The following is an 18970-nucleotide window of genomic DNA, read 5'->3' as shown; positions in this document are numbered from 1 at the left end:
ACAGAAAATTATTTTGTAAAAATCACATGGCAGAAAGCTTTGAAAATACAGGGTGGGGTAAAAGTAGGTTTAGCGTTGTGAGTACCCAAACAACTTATTCTTATATGATTATTTATTAGTTATTGTGTTATTTTCCCTACAATCAACTGCAAACCTACTTTCGCCCCTCCCTAACGAAGGGGAAAGACAAATCGCCATAACCACCTGCCGTAAACGTGCCTTCTCACCTTGTTTTCCTTTCCCAGGGAAGCTCCTCTCCTCAGTGGGTGTCACGCTCGAGGCCTGGCCAGCACTGGGGATCCTGGGAACGGGCTGTGCTTGCCTGACCCAGCGGCCGGTGCTGTGGGTCAGCGTGTGCTGGCCGTGCGAGTGACCGAGGGCCTGGGAGGGACAGGGGGCTGGAAAGCGGTAGCAACTCTGTGGGCCAGAGGAGTGCTGTTAAATGTGATAGCCTTTTAGGGCTTAGGGCTTCTCAGATTTGGTTCCTGAAGAGAGGCAAGTGAGATGGATGATGATATAACAAGTTATACTTACATTTTCGAGGTGTCCTTTATAATTTCCTATTTGGGGTCCCCAAGGGGGAAAGAAAGGAAGGATCGGACTTCATGCAAAGCACCCCTGGGATTTATTTCAGAGGCCCTCTTTATAACACATAGTTTCTGTACATCCCATGCTCTCACCTGGCACTTCCAAGAAATGCCTCGTAAAAGAATTGAGGCAGTAACTTGAGTGGGCTGCGGATTGGTGGGAAAAACACACACACTGTAAGGTCAGCTGAGCTCTCAATTCAGGAAGCCGAGGACATAGTCATTTAGAAAGTGAGGCAGCTATGCTTAGATGCAACAAGACGGCACATCTTTCCTCGGTCCCCGGGCCCCCGACAGGCACGCAGCTCTCTGTGACCTTCCCCACAGATGCTCTCCCCGATCGAAAAGGCTCTCCATTTGCCACAGCTTTGCTCATTTCAACAAGTGGCTCACACCACCAGCTGGAAGCATTTATACAAGAATCCAAGTACTTCATTCACAAGGGAGTGTTTACAGACAGTCAGGGATCCCAGAGAGGACCCTTCCTCACCCAGAGGGACAAGCAGAGTCCTTGCTCGGGGGTCGCTGAGCACCTGCTCTGCCTCGAGGTCCCAGCACCGAAAGCCTGCATCCTCATAGCTAATATTTTATTCTCAAACATTTTTTTTAATTTACGAAGGATATATGTCACATATGAAAATATATAACTCAGAAGCAAATTCCTGAAATCTCGTGAATCTGAAAGGGCTGCTGGAGAGCTTTTCTAAGCCTGATTCAAGCAGTGCAAACACTCACTCAGTCTCACCCCGACTCTAAGAGCTTTGCTGGCTCTGGGAAGCTCTGTGGTCAGGTGGTCAGGTTCTTTCTTTTCTGCCCCATTAATGCTGATTTAGGAAAACATTTCTGTTTGAACCCAAAGGACACCACTGAAATGTTTCCTCTCCCCGGTGGCTTCTAAGGCCAGGTGAGCCCCAGTCCAGGTCTCGTTAGACCTTCGTGTGTATTAACCGCCCACACTGCAGAGAATGGTCAGTGTGGCCAGAGGGAATGGACAGGTGAGAGAACAGAGATCAGCGGCCAGTGGGAAATCCGGGCAGTGGGCAGCTGGCCTCTTCCGTCCGTGACATGTTCCCAGCTTTCTAAGCTTCATCTGTTGGGGTGGCTGTGGTCAACAGAAACCGAATCTCTTTGTTGGAAGATTGTCTGTAGAGCCCCTTCGTTGCTCTTTCTTTAAAAAGAAAAGAAACTTCTGGTACTTAGGTGCTGTCTGCTGTTGTCTTTTTGGAAATAATGAATTCCTTCCTCTGCATAGGTTGAGTATAAATGCGAAGGTTTCCTTGAAAAGAACAGAGACACCGTCTATGACATGCTGGTTGAAATCCTGAGAGCAAGCAAGGTTTGTCAAGTCCCGAGGGGTAATTAATGTTCTGCATTATGCAGACGCGTGTCACAAAGAGTACGAAGTGTGAGTGTGTGTGTGTGTGTGTGTGTGTGTCTTGCAGTGGCAAATTATAAGTCAGACATACAAAAAGCTATTTTAGAATTGGGACTAAAATATGTGTCTAGCTTCTGAAAGCATACAAACCTCTGCTATATGCAAACTCAGAAATCAAATGTGCAAATAACAGAGAAGAGGGACAGCTGATCTGGCCATTTAAAGAACCACAGCTCACATTTTATTCATTCAGCCACAGATACTATTGATGCAGTACCTGCCATGTGCTAAGCACTGGCCTAAGTTCTGGGGATTCAGCAGTGAGCAGGGCAGATGGGGTTCCTGCCTCACATCCTGGAGGGAGCACCAGAGTTAAGCACGTAATCAGCAATGGTAGGCAGTGCTGAGTGTGCGAGGAAAACCCAAGCACGAGGGGGAGAGAACCACACAGGGAGGGACAGTGGCTGTGGCCGGGGAAGCTCCTCAAACCCGTGGTTCTGTGTGATCACTGGTGTCACCAAAAGAGTGACTTCTGGCTTTTTTTTTTATTTCCTCTTTAAACATGCCTTTATTAAAATTTGAGAGAAAGGGTATTTCATAAGCCTTCATTTTTGTGAAGATTTGGTTATCATAATTATTTTCCTTCTTTTAAAAGATCCCAGTCCTTTGTTGATGTTCAGGTATTTTGACCATTTCCCAGATGAGCACAGGGAATTCCACTAATGACAATAAATCAATCACTGGCCGTGACACCTTCAGTCATTGAAACTGGTTCATGGTAGAGAATCCAGTGTAGAAATGGCCTGCATCTTGTGTAGAAATTAGTTGACTTAATTTGCCAGTTGTTTACTCACCCCCAAGCTTAGCCTGGGGTCCAGTCTGGCAGATCCTGTGGAAGCACCGATGAGTCTCCCGTAAAGCACATAGGCTCTCGGAGACTCTGGGTTTCAGACCCACTCCATGGGCACACCAGGATGCATCAGGCGGAGATTCTGCCCTGAAGGAGATCAATGTCCAATTTAAAATAAAAAATAGGAGGTTCACTCTAAGAGAGAAGATGGACATTTAAAGAAATAACTGGTTAGGTAGAAAGTAATGAGTGTCTTAGAAGAGGTACAAATAAAAGATTAAGACAGTTCAGAGAAATGTGGAATTCTTTCCTGCTGGGCACCAGCAAAGGCGTTGTGAAGGGGCAGGGTGAAAAATATGTTAACAAAACCTTGAATGATGGATTGGCTTTGGATCTGTGGGAGTGAGGATGTGGGGTGGGAGGGAGACTCCAGGCGCACAGGTAGGCCTTGTACGTGTTTCCACCTTCCCAACACTGAGTGATGCCCACGTACAGACAATCTCTGCTTCCATTCCTGGTCATCCTGAGTGAGGAGATCGCTCAAGGAATTGAGACTTGATGTAAAGACTGTCGCTTGACCCTCCACTGGTTTGGATGGGCTTGTTGTGGTCATTTACGTGGCTTGTACCAGCTGAGGGCTGTGGGTGAGCATTTTTGGACACTGAAATCCTCTCTGCTCCTTCCAGTTTCACCTCTGCGCCAAGTTTTTCCAAGAAAGTCCAGTTCCCCCTTCCCCTTTTGGTTCAGCGATCACGATGAAATCTGCCAAGCAAGTCATCAAGCCCAACAACAAGCAGTTCCGGACCACCGTGGGGAGCAAGGTACCAGGAGGTGTTGAGGGTGAGGGGCCACAGGCTCAGCCAGGCCCCAGGGAGCCGGGCTCTGGGCGGACCCACATTGCAAGCCTGGACATGGCACCACGCTTCATCCAATGGGACGTAAACTCAAATGCAAAGAAAAGCAGTAGTTGCTCGTGGTCGCACCTCAACCTCCGAGGCCACACACACCTGGGCAAACCGCACATTTGCACAGTAGCGTGACTTACCACACTTCCTGCTGTGTGGGAATGTGGGACAGAGCCGTGTTCCATCCAGGGCAGTAGGACATGCTGATAACTGCAGTCACGGGTTGAAACCTTTCATAATAGATGTTTAGCATGAAGTTAACTTTTCCTCCTAACTTACCAAGGTGGGGCCTTTTTTTGCCTCAATGTAAGCCAGTGGTTCTCAACCTTCCTAATGCCTCGACCCTTTAATACAGTTCCTCATGTTGTGGTGACCCCCAATTTCATTGTTACAAATTGAACATAATTAAAGCATAGTGATTAGCCCTAGCCGGTTTGGCTCAGTGGATAGAGCATCAGCCTGGGAACTGAAAGGCCCCAGGTTCAATTCCGGTCAAGGGCACATGCCCAGGTTGTGGGCTCGATCCCCAGTGGGGGACTTGCAGGAGGCATCCAATCCATGATTCTCTCTCATCATGGATGTTTCTATCTCTCCCTCTTCCTTCCTCTCTGAAATCAATAAAAATATATTTAATAAATAAATAAATAAAGCAGAGTGATTAATCACAAAAACAATATGTAATTATATATGTGTTTTCCAATGGTCTTAGGCAACCCCTGTGAATGGGTCGTTCGACCCCCAAAGGGGTCGCGACCCACAGGTTGAGAACCGCTGATGTAAGCATTCCCTTTCAGCACATTTGTTGTCTGACTCTGTCTCCCAGTTCCGCAGCTCTCTGTCCTTGCTCATGGAGACCCTCAACGCGACCACGCCCCACTACGTTCGCTGCATCAAGCCAAACGATGAGAAATTGCCCTTTGAGTAAGTGCTCTCATGCGGCAGAGTGTTTCCGTCATAATATTTGGGGAGTGTGCCTACGATTGTTTTGAACTTTACTGTTTCTGATTCAAATGATCCTGCCCTGTACACATAATGTTAGCACAACCCCTGTGGCCGAGGCCCCTTATCTCCAGCATGAAGCAAAGGGCAAGAGGTGAAGGAACAGTCTGTACTTGAAGTTTATGCAACTGAGAAAGCCCGAGCATGTTCCCTGGTTCTGAAAGACTTTGTATGTGTTTAAAGGAGAAAGGCTGAAGGAGGGAGGTCACAGTTTCACCTTCCGACGTGGCAGGAGACATGAGACTTTCCTCTGGGGCCCCGGGAAAGGGCTCCAGACCTGTGAGTGGAAGGTCTTGGGTCCCTCTTAGCTGATGGAGCTGAGGGCTGGCCGAGGGGACGTGCTGTCCTGGAGGTGGTGGATGTGGTCACCAGAGGGCCAGACCCAAGGCAGAGGGCTGCCTGCTGGGTGCCTGTAAAGGGAACTCAAGCATCAAACGAGCACTTGGACGAGGTCAGCTTGAACATTTCTTCCACTCTGTTGTCATTCGAAGCTCAGCCCAGTGGTGTTTCCCCATAAGGCCCCCTCCCTGTCGCCTACAGCAGACCCAGCCGCTCCTTTCTCTGTGTCCTCAGCCTCCTGAACTGTGTCACAGAGGCGCCATTTTCACCTGACATCAACAACTCTTCATTAGCCGTCTTCTGTGTGTGGCCTGTGGGTTACAGAGACGGCCTGCTCCCTGGGGGCTCCCGGTCAGGGCAGCTCTGCTGCACTACTCATGGGCACGATCGTCCACGATGATGGCTTAACACCTTGTAAAATTCTCTTCTTTAAGGTTTGACTCCAAGAGAATTGTCCAGCAGCTGCGAGCCTGCGGCGTCCTGGAAACTATTCGAATCAGTGCGCAGAGCTACCCATCCCGGTACGCGGTCTGTCCTTGTTTCGGGAGAAAGTGCCCAATTGGTCACATACTTTCGTAAGATGCTCCCAAGTTTTGTCCCACTGTTCTAGGCCAGAACAGGGTGATAGGCAGGCAGCGCGGGCAGGGGGCAGGGGAAGGGGGAAGGGAAGGGAGGTTGCCATCACCACCACCCCATCCCCCACCTCAGCTGCTGCCCAGGGTCACTCGTGGCCTCCCAACGCCTGGGAAAGGGAGCAGGGATGGGGGAGAGGACATTGTTGGAGCTGAGCATTAATAAAATCAGTCCAGGTGTAGACAGGTGTGCTCCGCATGAGATTCAGGTGGTGTCCCAGCAGGGAGGCGGGTCAGAGGTCAGGGCCATCACCCCAGAACAGACTGCACCCCACCAGCAGTGACAGATGACACGCTCCGTGTCTGGCACGCCTTCTTACATCCACTTTGACTTTCCAGGTGGACGTACATCGAGTTCTACAGTCGCTATGGTATCCTCATGACCAAGCAAGAGCTTTCGTTTGGTGATAAGAAGGAGGTCTGCAAGGTGGTTTTACACAGGCTCATCCAGGTCAGGCTCGCTCACCTCGAGTCGCGGGCTCAGACCAGGAAGCGCGTCTCCCAAGCGCGTTTCCTCATCCCTGCCTCAGTCTCTGGACTGTAATTGTCATGGTGGCTAAGAGGAAAGAAGATGGGCCCTACGCCTGTATGTGCTACGGAGGTCAGAGCAGCAGGCTCATGGGCATCGCCTCCTGGCAGCAGGCGTCTCCTTTAGGGACCCAAATTCCAACCCTGGCTTCCCCCAGTGTCCTCCTGTCCGGCTTTGTTCTCCCACATCCTGGGGATCTTCCATGGGCCTGGTTTATGTTACACAGTCCACCAGACGTCACCGAGCCAGGGTTCCAGACGTGGCCCTCAGCGTGGGTTTAGATTATTGCCGAAGCAGTGAGTTATGATGGAAAAGAGATAGGGAAGGAGTTATGACGGTCAGGAAGGGGGTCAAAGAGGAGCCAAAACGAAGACAGAAACCAAGCCTTTACCGGTGCCTGTGCCCCTTTGTGGGCAAACAAGTCAAAATGTAAATTTCTAGATCGTGACCAGAGTTTGTCTGCTTTATGTCAAAGAACAAAAATGTAAACATATCAATGTTTTGGGCATCTTGGAATCTCTAAACGTCTTTCCCAAATATCTGAAAAGATTTTGTTTTTTATTATATTATTTTTCTCTTCCAGGATTCCAATCAGTACCAGTTTGGTAAAACCAAAATTTTCTTCAGAGCAGGCCAAGTGGCTTATTTAGAGAAGCTCCGATTGGATAAACTGAGGCAGGGTTGTGTTGTGATACAAAAGCACATCCGTGGCTGGCTCCAGAGGAAAAAATTCCTCCGCGAGAGACAAGCCGCCCTGACCATCCAGCAGTACTTCCGGGGGCAGCACACCGTCAGGTAGGTGGGAGCCAAGAGGACGTGTGCAGTTGTGCAGCTTTCTTTGCTGGTCACGTCCGGGAGAGGGGAGGGGCCTGTCAAGGACAAAGGACCTTTCTCGTGGGACCAGGTGCATGTCCCTGAGGTGGCCATAAGCCTCCCGATGAGAAGGGTTTGTCCCTCAGGGCAGGTAGTGCTGGGACAGGTGACAACCGGGACCCAGAAGAGAGGAAGCCCCAGTCAGGGTGTCTCGGAAGAGGTCAGAATTCCCCATGAGACCAGGTGGAGGGACTGGGCCCCTGGTCTGTGAGAACTGAAAATGCCTAGGAAGACTTGGGTCTCAGTGAAGCCCCTGAGTAAAGACGCCAAAAATAGCCACTGACCAGCCTACCGGCAGAGGACAGGAGACAGAGCATGCCTGAGGGGATTGACAGGGAGGCCCTGCCAGCAAATGCAGAGCCCTCGGGCAAGGCTACATGGTAGCCCAAGGGGATGGCTGAGCGCAGGGCAGCCCCACCAGCCATGCCCGTCCCACCCTCCTCAGGTGCTCCCAAGAGGCCATGTTGGGCTGGCCAGTGGACAGACCTTCTTCCCAGTCTGCACTGTGTGCTTCCATGTGTGTAGCCTGGCTCGCTCCTTGGCACGCTTCCTGGCATGCTCCTAGGGTAGTTGCGAAGGCAGCTGTGTCACTGAGCCTGACCTCTTCCTGCGCTTCTCCGTGTGGTTGGTGCACCACCACCTTCATCTCAGCCCGTCCCAAACTGGTCTTGCCATCGCAGCCCCCATGCCCCAGGCAACCGGCTTACATGCACATGCAGCCAGGCTCGCCCTCCCGGGCTTCTGAGTTCAGTTAACAGCAGCAGCCTCCAAGGCAGGAAACCCTGGACTTATCGCCTTCCCCAAGTGCATGCTCCCTTTCCAGTCGGGAATCACAGAGGCCTGACTATTCCATGCACCCTTTACTTGCCTCTGTGTCTGTCCCGCTCGTCCCATTCCTCGGCACCTGCCCTGGGTGAGGCCTCCGTCATCGCTTCCTTACACCCTTCGAGCACATTCCTTCACCTGCCGCCTTTCCCTCCATCTTCCTAAAGCAGGGCCTGATCCAGCCACTGCCCTGCTCCTGCCCTGGATGCCTCCAGCAGCCTCTGTTTTCTACCAAAGAGCATTCAACCTTTTTTATTTTTTTTTAAATATGTTTTTATTGATTTCAGAGAGGAAGGGAGAGATAGAAACATCAGTATGATGAGAGAGAATCACTGATCAGCTGCCTCCTGCATGCTCCACACTGGGGATCGTGCCCTGACTGAGGATCGAACTGTGACCTCCTGCTTCATAGGTGGATGCTCAACCACTGAGCCACACTGACCAGGCAAGCATTCAATCTTTGCTATGGCCTGGATGCATTCGTAAGAATGGAAGCTCTGTAAGGACAAGGACCATACCTGTCTGGTTCCCATTACATCCATTCTAGTACCTAGCACAGTGGCTGTCACATAGTAGGTGTCTAATATATATATATTTCAACTAGAGGCCCAGTGCATGAATTCAGGTGGGGTCCCTTGGCCTGGCTGGCGATCAGGACTGATCAGGGCTGATCAGGGCCAGGCAGCTGGGGGGAGGGACCGAGGGAGGTTGGCCGGCTGCAGGAGTTGGCTGTGGGACATCACTGGCAGACCTCATTTTCTTGCTCCTGTGTTGAGCATCTGCCCCCTGGTGGTCAGTGTGTCGTCAGAGTGACCAGTCGACTGGTCCTAAAGGTCACTTAAGCTTATATATATATAGATATATATTTTAATAACAAGTGGTTCCCATCTGTTTTTCTAACCTCATTGACTACTAATTTTCTCCATGTATCTCATATTCAAGCAATTTTAGACAGAGTCTCTTTTTCTGAACATTTCAGCACTGCTAGGCCTCCAGTATGAAATGCTTTTCCAACCTTCGCTGTCTACAGAAATCCTTTTCCATCAAGGGCTGGCTCACAGGTCAGCCCTTCCCAAGCAGTTCTATAAGATCTCGCTGACGGATCTTTTAGCAGTCATTCTATTTCTCTCATATCCCACTTGGCCACTTATAAGTCTGTCTGCTCCACAAGGTGGTAAAACCTGAAGGTAGGAGCTTTGTCGTCTTCTCCAGTCCTTTGGATAGGAGTAGACAAACGTGTTCTGTGAGAGCTGTTGGGGCCCTGCCGTTTCTCTCACAGTTGTTCACCTCTGCCGTGTAGCATGACGTCAGGCACGGGGAATATTGTAAAGCATAGGCGTGGTGTGTTCCTGTAGAACCTGACCATCTCAGGTGGACAGCTGCAGGCTTGGCCCCGAGGCCCTGGTTTGCCACCCTCTCCCTGATCTAGAGCCTTCAGCCCGATGGCCCACAGAATGAGTGAACAGGTGAAGGAGCAAGTGCAGTGCACAGGTTTGTTGCCACCGTCCCTGTGGGCGTGAGGGAGGCGGATTATCAGCCTGGATGTGAGGAGTGTGAAGTTCCTCGTGCCTGGAGCCAGCATATTCAGATCAGGGTGAAAGGGGAGACGGTAATGACTGATCTCAATCTGGCGTTACAATAAACCACTCACAGAGCATAATGTGTAGATTTGCAAAACATGGGACTATTCCTTAGTCGGAAAGAGCACACGCTGTAGAAGCCAGTGCGCTGTGGGTAACAGGTTGACTCCCCATTCTTCTCAACCAAGGAAAGCTGTGACTGCAGCGGCCTTGAAAGAGGCCTGGGCAGCCATCATCATCCAGAAGCACTGCCGTGGGTACCTCGTCCGCAGTCTGTACCAGCTGATCCGTGTGGCCACCATCACCATCCAGGCCTACACCCGGGGATGCCTGGCCCGGAGGAGGTATCGCAAGGTGCGGCCGGGACCACAGGCTTCCCCAGGGCTCGTGTTATTTTTCATCAGCAGTACTGGCATACCTCATTTTCTCGCTCTTCACAGATATTGTGGGGGTTTAAAATTTACATTGAAGGTTTGTGGCCACTCTGTGTTGAGCAAGTCGATCATGCACCATTTTTCCAACAGGCTCGGGTGATGGGTAGCATTGTTTAGCAATAAAGTACTTTTATTGTTTTGTGCTTTTTAGACATAATACTACTGCCCACGTAATAAACCATGCTGTAGTGTAAATATAACTTTTACATACCCTAGGAAACCCAACAATTCATGATACTCACTTTACTGCGATACTCACTTTATTTCGGTTTCTGGAACTGAGCCCACAGTATCTCTGAGGTGTGCCTAGAGTGAGATAGTGCTTTTGCATGAAGACCTTCCTAGAGCAGCAAGTTCTGGTATGTGAATGTCCGGACATGGCTGCTACAGGTGGAATTTGGCTATTGTTCCAAAAGTCTATTGTAGGTCCCTATGGGCTGATAACAAGAAATCTGTATTTTGCACTGTGGGAACATTGTGGTAGTTGCACCTCCCGACATTGGAGGTGTTGATGAGAGAAAGAATGGCGAGCCAGTGTGCATTTCACAAAATCTTGTTTTAAAGATGCTGGAGGAGCACAAGGCTGTGATCCTTCAGAAATATGCGCGGGCGTGGCTGGCCCGGCGCAGGTTCCAGAGCATCCGACGGTTCGTGCTCAACATTCAGCTCACGTACAGGGTCCAGCGCCTGCAGAAAAAGCTAGAAGATCAGGTAGGTGTTCCTAATGCATCTTTCATACTTACTTTTTCCAATAGATATATTTTGTTCTGGACCAGGTCCTTAGCTATGCAGTCAAATTAATACCCATGCCAGGAGGTTCAGGTCACATGAACCCTGAGCCAGGAAATAGAAGCACATTTTATAGGGCTGCTACATATATTCGTGCAGGTTGTACACTGCACAGGGCAGCTGCCCAGGAGGGCTGGTGGGGCTGAAACCCAGCCTGGTTCTGCTTGCTGACCCATGTCTTCTGGCACTGAGATGGGCTGCTTGGAGGCAGGGGTGCATTTTTTAATTTGCACAGAGCTGCTGCTGTCTGGGTGCCAAGCCAGGCTCCCTCAGGGAGGTCTTGGCTCAGAGGAGCTGCCATTTCCTAATCTGCCTGAAGGTCCATATGGCCTAGCTGCAGCCCTGCCTCGTGTGAGAAGACTCCCCATGCCATTCCCATTGCTCTCTGCCCGTGGGCGAGGGCTGTGCAATATGCCGCATCCAGGCCTATGGAGCTCACTCCTGGGCTGCCTCAGTTTATACTGAGAGTCTCCTGAGGTGAACTTTAAATGTAGCCTTAGCTATACCATAAGGATCCTTAATGAATGGATCAGCGTGCAAACCAATACACTTGACATTTTGATGCAGTTTCCCCTATTGTGCTACTGTGTGACAGGCGTGTGTTATGTGGCTTGTGCAGAATATCGCTCCACGTTCAATGTGTTGGCCAAGCTGGTTTCCACTGAGTTGTCTCCCCTGGGCTTGCAGATGGCGATCTCTTCCCCATGTCTTTTAAAAAAAAAAATATATATATATATATATATATATATATATATATATATATATATATATATATTTATATTGATTTTAGAGAGGAAGGGAGAGGGAGAGAGATAGAAACATCAACGATGAGAGAGAATCACTAATTGACCACCTTCTGCACGTCCCTCCTGCAGACTAGGGATCGAGCTGGCAACCCAGGCATGTGCCCTGACCGGGAATCGAACCGTGACCTCCTCCCTGTGTCTTCACAGCACCTTCCTTCTGTGTGTGTCTGTGTCCCAACCTCCTCTTCTTATAAAAACACCAGCCATCCTGAATTAGGTCCACCCATGTGGCCTCATTTTACCTTAATTCTGTTTAAAGTCAGTCACATTCTGAAGTGCTGGGTGTTAGGACTTCACCATGTAACTTGGGGGCACTGGGGAACCCGATCCAGCCCACACCACGCGAGTTGCCTGGTGCTCCGGGGTAGACCGGCCCCACAGTAAAAGAGCCCCACCAGCTCAGGAACATTAACCCACCAGCTCTGCCTCGCTGTTGTCGCTGGGACGAGGCTGCTCAGACACGCCCTCACAGTGATAAGCGTGGCCAATGTAACTGAACCTCTGAGAGACTTAGATGCCATGTTAAAGGCTGCGAGAAGCCAAGGGAACGGTTTCTTTACGTGGGAAAAACCCCTGAGCACCTGCTGTTGTTCTCTAGAACAGAGAGAACCACGGGCTGGTGGAGAAGCTGACCAGCCTGGCTGCCGCTCGGGCCAGTGATATGGAGAAGGTTCAGAAACTGGAATCGGAACTGGACAGGGCAGCTGCCCACAGGCGCAATTATGAGGAGAGGGGGCAGAGATACAAGGCCACCGTGGAAGAGGTTGGTGCTGGTTGTGACTGGCGATCACTGTGAGTCTTCCCATGCGAGGGACCTCAGCGTGTGTCCCCACAGAGCCCCCGCTGTCAGAGGGGCTCCCTCTCAGAGGACAGAGGGCAGAGCCCAGAGTCTAGGAAGAAACACAACATGATGTTGCCTCTTCCTTTCCACTTCTGTCAAGAGACGAAGGCCAAAAAGGAGCCCTGTGGCTGCTTCCCCCTCCGCCAGGACCACCTTGGTCCCCTGTTGCTGGCCCATCTGGTGTGAGCCCTGGGCACCTCACCCAGGACAGCAGCGCAGAGTTCAGCAGGTCTTCATCTCGGTGGCGGGGTCAGAAGAGCAGCAGACGTAAAAACCCAGTGTCCCTGCTCTAAAGTTTGTCTTTGCTGCTGTCTGGCTGGGTGGCCTTAGGCAAGTTGCCCTCACCCTCTCTGAACTTCAGTTCCTCGTATGTAAAACAGAAATGACAAAAAGTAACTTGGCATTGTTGTTTTGAGGATGAAATTTTCAGGTGAAATCATTTAGCTAAACGCCTATCACAGAGCCCTGCCCAAGCACAAGCTGATAATTTCTAGCAAGGTGTCTTTATTCCTGCCCATCCTCCCGCACTTTTCAAAGTCCTCAGCACCCAAGGTTGTGGCAGCCTGGAGTCCTGGGCATCTCTGTGCCTCCCCAAGGCCTGGTGCCTGGCTGCTGGCACTACCCACACTGCTGGTCACCAACCATCTATCAGCACCTTCAGCTGCCAGCCCGGCAGACACTTGACCAAGAGGAGCTAAGATAGTAGAACTTACATGACGATCATACAGCCTGCCTTCCTGAGTCATAACACTCTCAAAATGTGAATCCACAGTGCATCACAGATAATTTACATCGTACTAAATGGATAAATACCCTGTGTGTCGAGAAGCTCAAGAAAAGGATAGCAAAGATGCCTTGACATGTGAGGTGACCTTGGTTTGGTCTGGCTCCTTGATCTCAGCCCTTGCAGGCTGGGAACTGGCGTCTGCTTGTGGTCACCTGGAGCCCTTGCATGCGAAGGTGAATGCAGCGTGATGCCGTGCGCTGGTGCTGGCTGCTATCCACGGATAGAATGTGTGTGTACACATGCATACCTACATACACACACGCGCGCACACATACTGTTTTAAAAAGACAGCCTTTCACCAAGTAGGACAATGGTGACCAAACTTAAAATGAGGTTTTTCAAAATAGGTTTTGCTTCCCTTTGCTAGAAATTGGCAAAGCTTCAGAAGCATAATTCGGAGCTGGAAGTACAAAAAGAGCAGATACAGCGGAAGCTTCAGGAGCAGACTGAAGAGCTGAAAGGTAAAGCCCACAGCGGCTGGATTCATCCACCCATGCGTTCGCTTGTCCAGTCATCCTGGTATAACTATTGGCTGTGATCTGAGTTTTAGGCAGCATCGGGAGCCTCTGGTGTATACTTAGTATAACAAGAACATTGTTGCTCCACAGAAAATAACGATATTTAAATTGTGGTAATTTACCCTATAGATTCATCTGTTTATTTCCATCTTTGTCAGACAGCACAGCAATCCCTGTCTCAGACCCTCCCTGGGCCACTTGCAGGGTACCGATGTTTGGCCATAAGCCTGGAGCCTTTCATCACAGGTGGAGAAGGATGTGTGTCTGTGTGTGTGCATGGGTGTGCTCGGGGGGGGTTAGTTAGGATAATGTTGGGGCGTGTTTGTTGTTTGCCAAGGATTTGCAGTCAGATTGTAGATCTGTCCACCTTACTCGATCTAAGGGGTACCCTGGCCCTGAACTAAGGGCATGCTTACCTCATGAGCCACAGCTCCCCCAGGCTGTCAGGCACAGATGCTTGGAACCAGTGGTGGTACCACTTTTATTTAGGGGTGCGAAGCAGCCACTCTTAGCCTCACTCTGTCCATTTGTAGCTTTCCAGCTTGGATTCTAATCGTAAGCACTTGCTAAACCCCAACAGGCTCATGAACCTGGTGGTTCCTGACCAGGTGGTTTAAATCGCCACACTCAATTGCCTGTCTTTTCCAGGGACCTTTTTCCTTAAGCTCTGACCCAAGGCACATGAGGCCTGAGGGTTCAGGCCTGGGCGTCTAGCATCCCCCTGGCCCCCACTGGGTGGAATCCGGAGCACAAGAGCCCTGGGGGTCCAGATGAGAGTGTGAGAGGAGCCATGTCAGGAGGAGGGAGTGAACGTCCGAGTCCTGTCCAGGAGAGCAGGAAAGGCCGCCCAGATGAAGCCAAAGACGGCGTGCCTCCTGCTCCAGATTCTGTGTGCACCCCGTCTCTAAGGACTGATGATGAACAGGGCGAGGTCAGAGGTCAGGTCTAAGAGTAAACCTTGAACCGAAATGAGTGAAGGCCTTACCCATCGTTACCTTTCTTATTACAATACATTCCTCTTGAGCGCTTGTTCTATTTTTCTAACTTTAAGTAGCATTTCCCCCAAGAATTTTTAAATTCCCACAAGTGTGTCTTGAAAATTACATATTTGGTAGCATTAACATGTTTGGGTGGATAATTTTATAACATCTTCTAAAACGTGTATGAAAACTGTCAAACCCAGTGTTCATAAACTGCTTGTCCCGAGGGTCTCCCTACACATGCCAACAGTGCTCTGTGAAAAGCACCAGCCTTCACTCATCCTGGGACCTAGATGGAGAGATGTTATCAAAGTCTTTTCCCCTTTTTGAGATTCCAACTTGGACAGAAAGTCACTTGTGAGCAGCCTGTTTAGCCTTTTTTGCAAATGGCCCAAGATGGTAAGCCAATTCTGGAGTGAAGTGAAAATTGAAGTTATATCAAATATACTGGCTTCTAAATGTAACCTTATGTGTCTTCCCTCGTGTTTTCTGGCTGACTCATGATGTTTAAAGCAGTCATTTTGATTCAGGGACATTTGACACTGCACTGGACAAACTATTAAACTGTTGGCTTTTTTTTAACCAAATAATTTGGAGGATTGCTATTGTCACTTCATCCCTGGGCTCCCCTCTGGGGCAGTACTCAGAAACCAGGCAAAACTCAAGAATGAGGTGTCAGCTAAGTACAAATAGGGACACCAGGCTCTGATGGGCTGCATCTGTCATCCTGCTCCTGTTTTGAAGGGCACCTGTCGTGTGTGGACATGCTGGGGACGTGGGATTGTCATGGCCAGAGGCTGTCCAGAACCCCATGCTCCCTTAACCTGTACTGTGGTAGGGATCCCGTATTTAAATGAAGACACTTCATTATTTTCTTGGTTATCATGAATGACTGGGTTCAATCAAGGTGCCCCCCAGGACACTTGGCAATGTCTGGACACATTTTCAATTGTCACAAGTGGAGTGAGTAGAGGTGCTGCTGGATTCTCGTGGGTAGAGGCCAGGGATGCTGCTCAATATCCTACAGTGCACAGGGACCCCCCACTCCCCAGGATAAAGAATTACCTCCCTTGAAGTATCATAATGCTAAGATTGAGAAACCCTATCATAAATTGGTCATTTTCTCCCCAAAGGGTTTTTGTTTACTTTTAATAAAAAATATTTATTATCTCAAAGTCAATATGCCTAATTTTAATCAAACAAATGATATTCAGACAAATAAAAGTAATATAAATGAAACTATTTATCGATTTCAACATGACAAATTTGTGAGGATTATTATTCTGAACCCCCAGACCTGTATTTCTAGTTTATAAAGGTGACAGTTACACTCGTCGTCCTGTTAGGAATAAATACACCATGACTGTTCTTGCATTCACACTTTCTTAAATAAGACGTGAAGCAATCCAGGCATTGGTGTGCAGACCTATTTTAAAAAGCGTTGTCTTTCCACAGGGAAAATGGATGACCTCACCAAGCAGCTCTTCGAGGACGTGCAAAAAGAAGAACGACAAAGAATGTATGAAAGATGGGTTGCCTTACAACTGCCACTTTCTCTCTCTGCTGTTCTCTACTTTGCTTCTTGGCTTGCAGGTAGCAGGTCACAGGCACAGGAGAGCAGGGTGTGCATATTTGTAGGAAGTGAAGACGTGGAAGTTTGCGAGAGCGAATGCCCGCCTTGTGCACCTTGCAGACACTGCTCGGGCTCTGCAGTGTGGGCAGGGGACCCTGGGAATTTCCTGCTTTCCCTTTTTTGCCAAGACAGTGAGGAGTTCAGACACTGCCACCCTTTCAAATCCCATGAAGCCTAAGAAGTAAGATTATTGCCTAGGAAATACACCTTCCTCCCTTCCCGCTCCTGTTACACCTGTTCACATGATTCTTGTCCCACACAGTAAGGGATATGAAACCCTCACAGAAACTAGGGCAGCTCCCCATGACCTTGTCAGTATTAAACCCTTTACTAATCTCCAATCTGGGCTCCCTTCTCTTAAGAAGTCAACTGAAAGGCTTTAGATCTCAAAGTAGGGATGCGTGGCAAGGTGTTGGGAAGAAATGGAACATTCTTGGCATCCAGGGTGTAGGGGACTAGGAGGCTCAGGGCTGCGTGGGGTGGTGGGATATGCACCCTCCCCATGCAGTTAGTTAGTAGCCTGGGCCTGGGTGAGAAGGAGGATGCCAAAAAGTTAGGGGAGGGAGTGTTGCTGAAGAGTCCAAGAGCTAACAAAGTGTCTCATGATCCTACATCGGTTTTAAAATAGGGATATTTGACTCTACCTTGAAAAATCTATTTTTCAATGAACTTTCAACTCTAGGAGAGGAGTTCAATTTTTGGACCCTCACTGGGTACTGGGCCACTTGGGAGTGACCATTGCAAGCAGGGGGGCTGGGAGAGCCAGGCCGAGGCCAGGTCACCTTGAGCTCTTTGCAGTCCTCATCAGCACTCACCTGTACCTCGGTCTGGTCCCTGGTCAGTTGACGGGGGACATCTTGGCCACTGTCACAACCCGACAGAGGCACAAAGAAGCCCACAGTCTGTGGAAACACACCCGCCTCATTTAGGTTACAAATTTAAGATTGTTTTTACATGTGACTGCCGGCTGCAGTCTGCTTCTTCAAAGGTATTTTGCTGGCCTCTTAGGAGCACTGCAGGGTTTTTTGGTTTTGTTTTTTTTAATATATTTTTACTGACTTCAGAGATAGGAAGGAAGAGGGAGAGAGAGATAGAAATATCAATAATGACAGAGAATCATTGATTATCTGCCTCCTGGATGTCCCCTACTGGGGATCAAGCCCATAACCCAGGCATGTTCCCTGACCGAGAATCGAACTGTGACCTCCTGGTTCATAGGTCTATGTTCAACCGCTGAGCCACACCAACCAGGTTAAAAACCTGAAAACAAAGTTTAAATTTTTGATAATATCTATAAAAGGAAATGAAACAAAAACCTAGTGGGAATGTGACTCTCTTAGGGATTTTCCTTTTGTGCTGTAAAAGCAAGTCCTAAAATAAACCTGTCGACAGTTTAGCAAGTAGAATGATAACTCATAAACTCAGAGCCCCTAGGTCTGCTTCAGTTCTCACTGGGCTGCTGTGCACTGTGTTGGCTGGTTTAGGTCATGGATCTCTCTTCAGTTATTTTCTTGGTCATTCATCCATATTTAATTCAGCAACCATCTCACGAGGAATTGGGTTTTCATGGAAGTTGGGGCACCTGAATTTGCTGAAACTTATTCTAGAGCAGTGGTTCTCAACCTTCTGGCCCTTTAAATACAGTTCCTCATGTTGTGCCCCAACCATAAAATTATTTTCGTTGCTACTTTACAACTGTAATGTTGCTACTGTTATGAGTCATAATGTAAATATCTGATATGCAGGATGGTCTTGGGCGACCCCTGTGAAAAGGTTGTTCGACCGCAAAAGGGGTCGCGACCCACAGGTTGAGAACCGCTGCTCTAGAGTCATTGAAGGGCTGGATGCTTCGACATATTAAATGACTGCACTAACTTGGGTAGGCCCAGGCCAAAGCCCTCAGGACCCTTGGGACTTGGCAGGGGCCAGGACTTGGCTGAATGTGCCAAGGTCTTTGCCGAGGGAAGTGGCCCCTCTGTGGGGGGCCATATGAACTGGGGTGGCTTTGGGAATACAGTGCCCCAACCACCACTGAGACTTTAGGTTCAACCTCCTGTGCTGTGTTTCCTCTGTGCGGGACCGTGTTAGAGCCACACTTCTCAGATCAGAAAGTGTAAGAAGCTTCCTTTCCTTACGCGACAGGAAACCGTCAGCTAAAAATAAGGCCATTATTATGGGAACTGTCACAATAGATCCTAATTAACTTGTCTCCTTTCTGGAGTCTCCTCTTATTTTCAAAATGATGTATCGTTCTAACTCAGGGTAAAGACTTTAGAGATAATTCTGAATTATTTTTCCTTTTGCTGCCTAGACTTCTTGAAAAAAGTTTTGAACTGAAAACACAGGACTATGAGAAGCAAATGTGCTCTTTGAAAGAAGAAATCAAAGCTCTCAAGGATGAGAAAATGCAACTGCAGCGCCAGCTGGAGGAGGAGCGGGCCACCTCGGGTGGCCTGCAGGGGGAGGTGGCCCGGCTGAGCCAGCAGGCCAAGGTAGAGGCTTCCGCTTCCCCAGCTCTCTCTGAGTCAGGTCACTGCACAGGGTGTGTGTGTGTGTGGGGGGGGGGGGGGGGGAGCAGCTTCACTTTCCTACAGGGTCAGACAACTAAATGCAAATGCATGTGTGAATCCAGAAGTGAAAGGACCCTGATTGCTTCAGTTCCTCCCAGTATAAACCCCCAGCCACCTT

The 18970-nt window shown here is 49.3% G+C and overlaps 1 protein-coding gene across 1 annotated transcript in view; it reads left to right on the top strand.

Moving 5' to 3' along the window:
- MYO5C (myosin VC) overlaps positions 1 to 18970 on the top strand; it is an 86701-nt gene that overhangs the window by 38002 nt on the left and 29729 nt on the right. The window contains exons 14-25 of the mRNA XM_036301776.1: positions 1840 to 1923; positions 3499 to 3633; positions 4541 to 4638; positions 5490 to 5576; positions 6027 to 6138; positions 6800 to 7011; positions 9683 to 9848; positions 10493 to 10639; positions 12122 to 12286; positions 13519 to 13612; positions 16105 to 16168; positions 18594 to 18774. Of these exons, the coding sequence (XP_036157669.1) occupies positions 1840 to 1923; positions 3499 to 3633; positions 4541 to 4638; positions 5490 to 5576; positions 6027 to 6138; positions 6800 to 7011; positions 9683 to 9848; positions 10493 to 10639; positions 12122 to 12286; positions 13519 to 13612; positions 16105 to 16168; positions 18594 to 18774 (1545 nt within the window). The remainder of the gene's footprint in view (positions 1 to 1839; positions 1924 to 3498; positions 3634 to 4540; positions 4639 to 5489; positions 5577 to 6026; positions 6139 to 6799; positions 7012 to 9682; positions 9849 to 10492; positions 10640 to 12121; positions 12287 to 13518; positions 13613 to 16104; positions 16169 to 18593; positions 18775 to 18970) is intronic.

This window comes from Myotis myotis, unplaced genomic scaffold, assembly GCF_014108235.1.
Source record: "Myotis myotis isolate mMyoMyo1 unplaced genomic scaffold, mMyoMyo1.p scaffold_m19_p_1, whole genome shotgun sequence".
Taxonomy (NCBI): Eukaryota; Metazoa; Chordata; class Mammalia; order Chiroptera; family Vespertilionidae; genus Myotis; species Myotis myotis.
The sequence above is the reverse complement of the archived record's forward strand: the minus strand, read 5'-3'. Positions and strand labels throughout refer to the sequence as shown.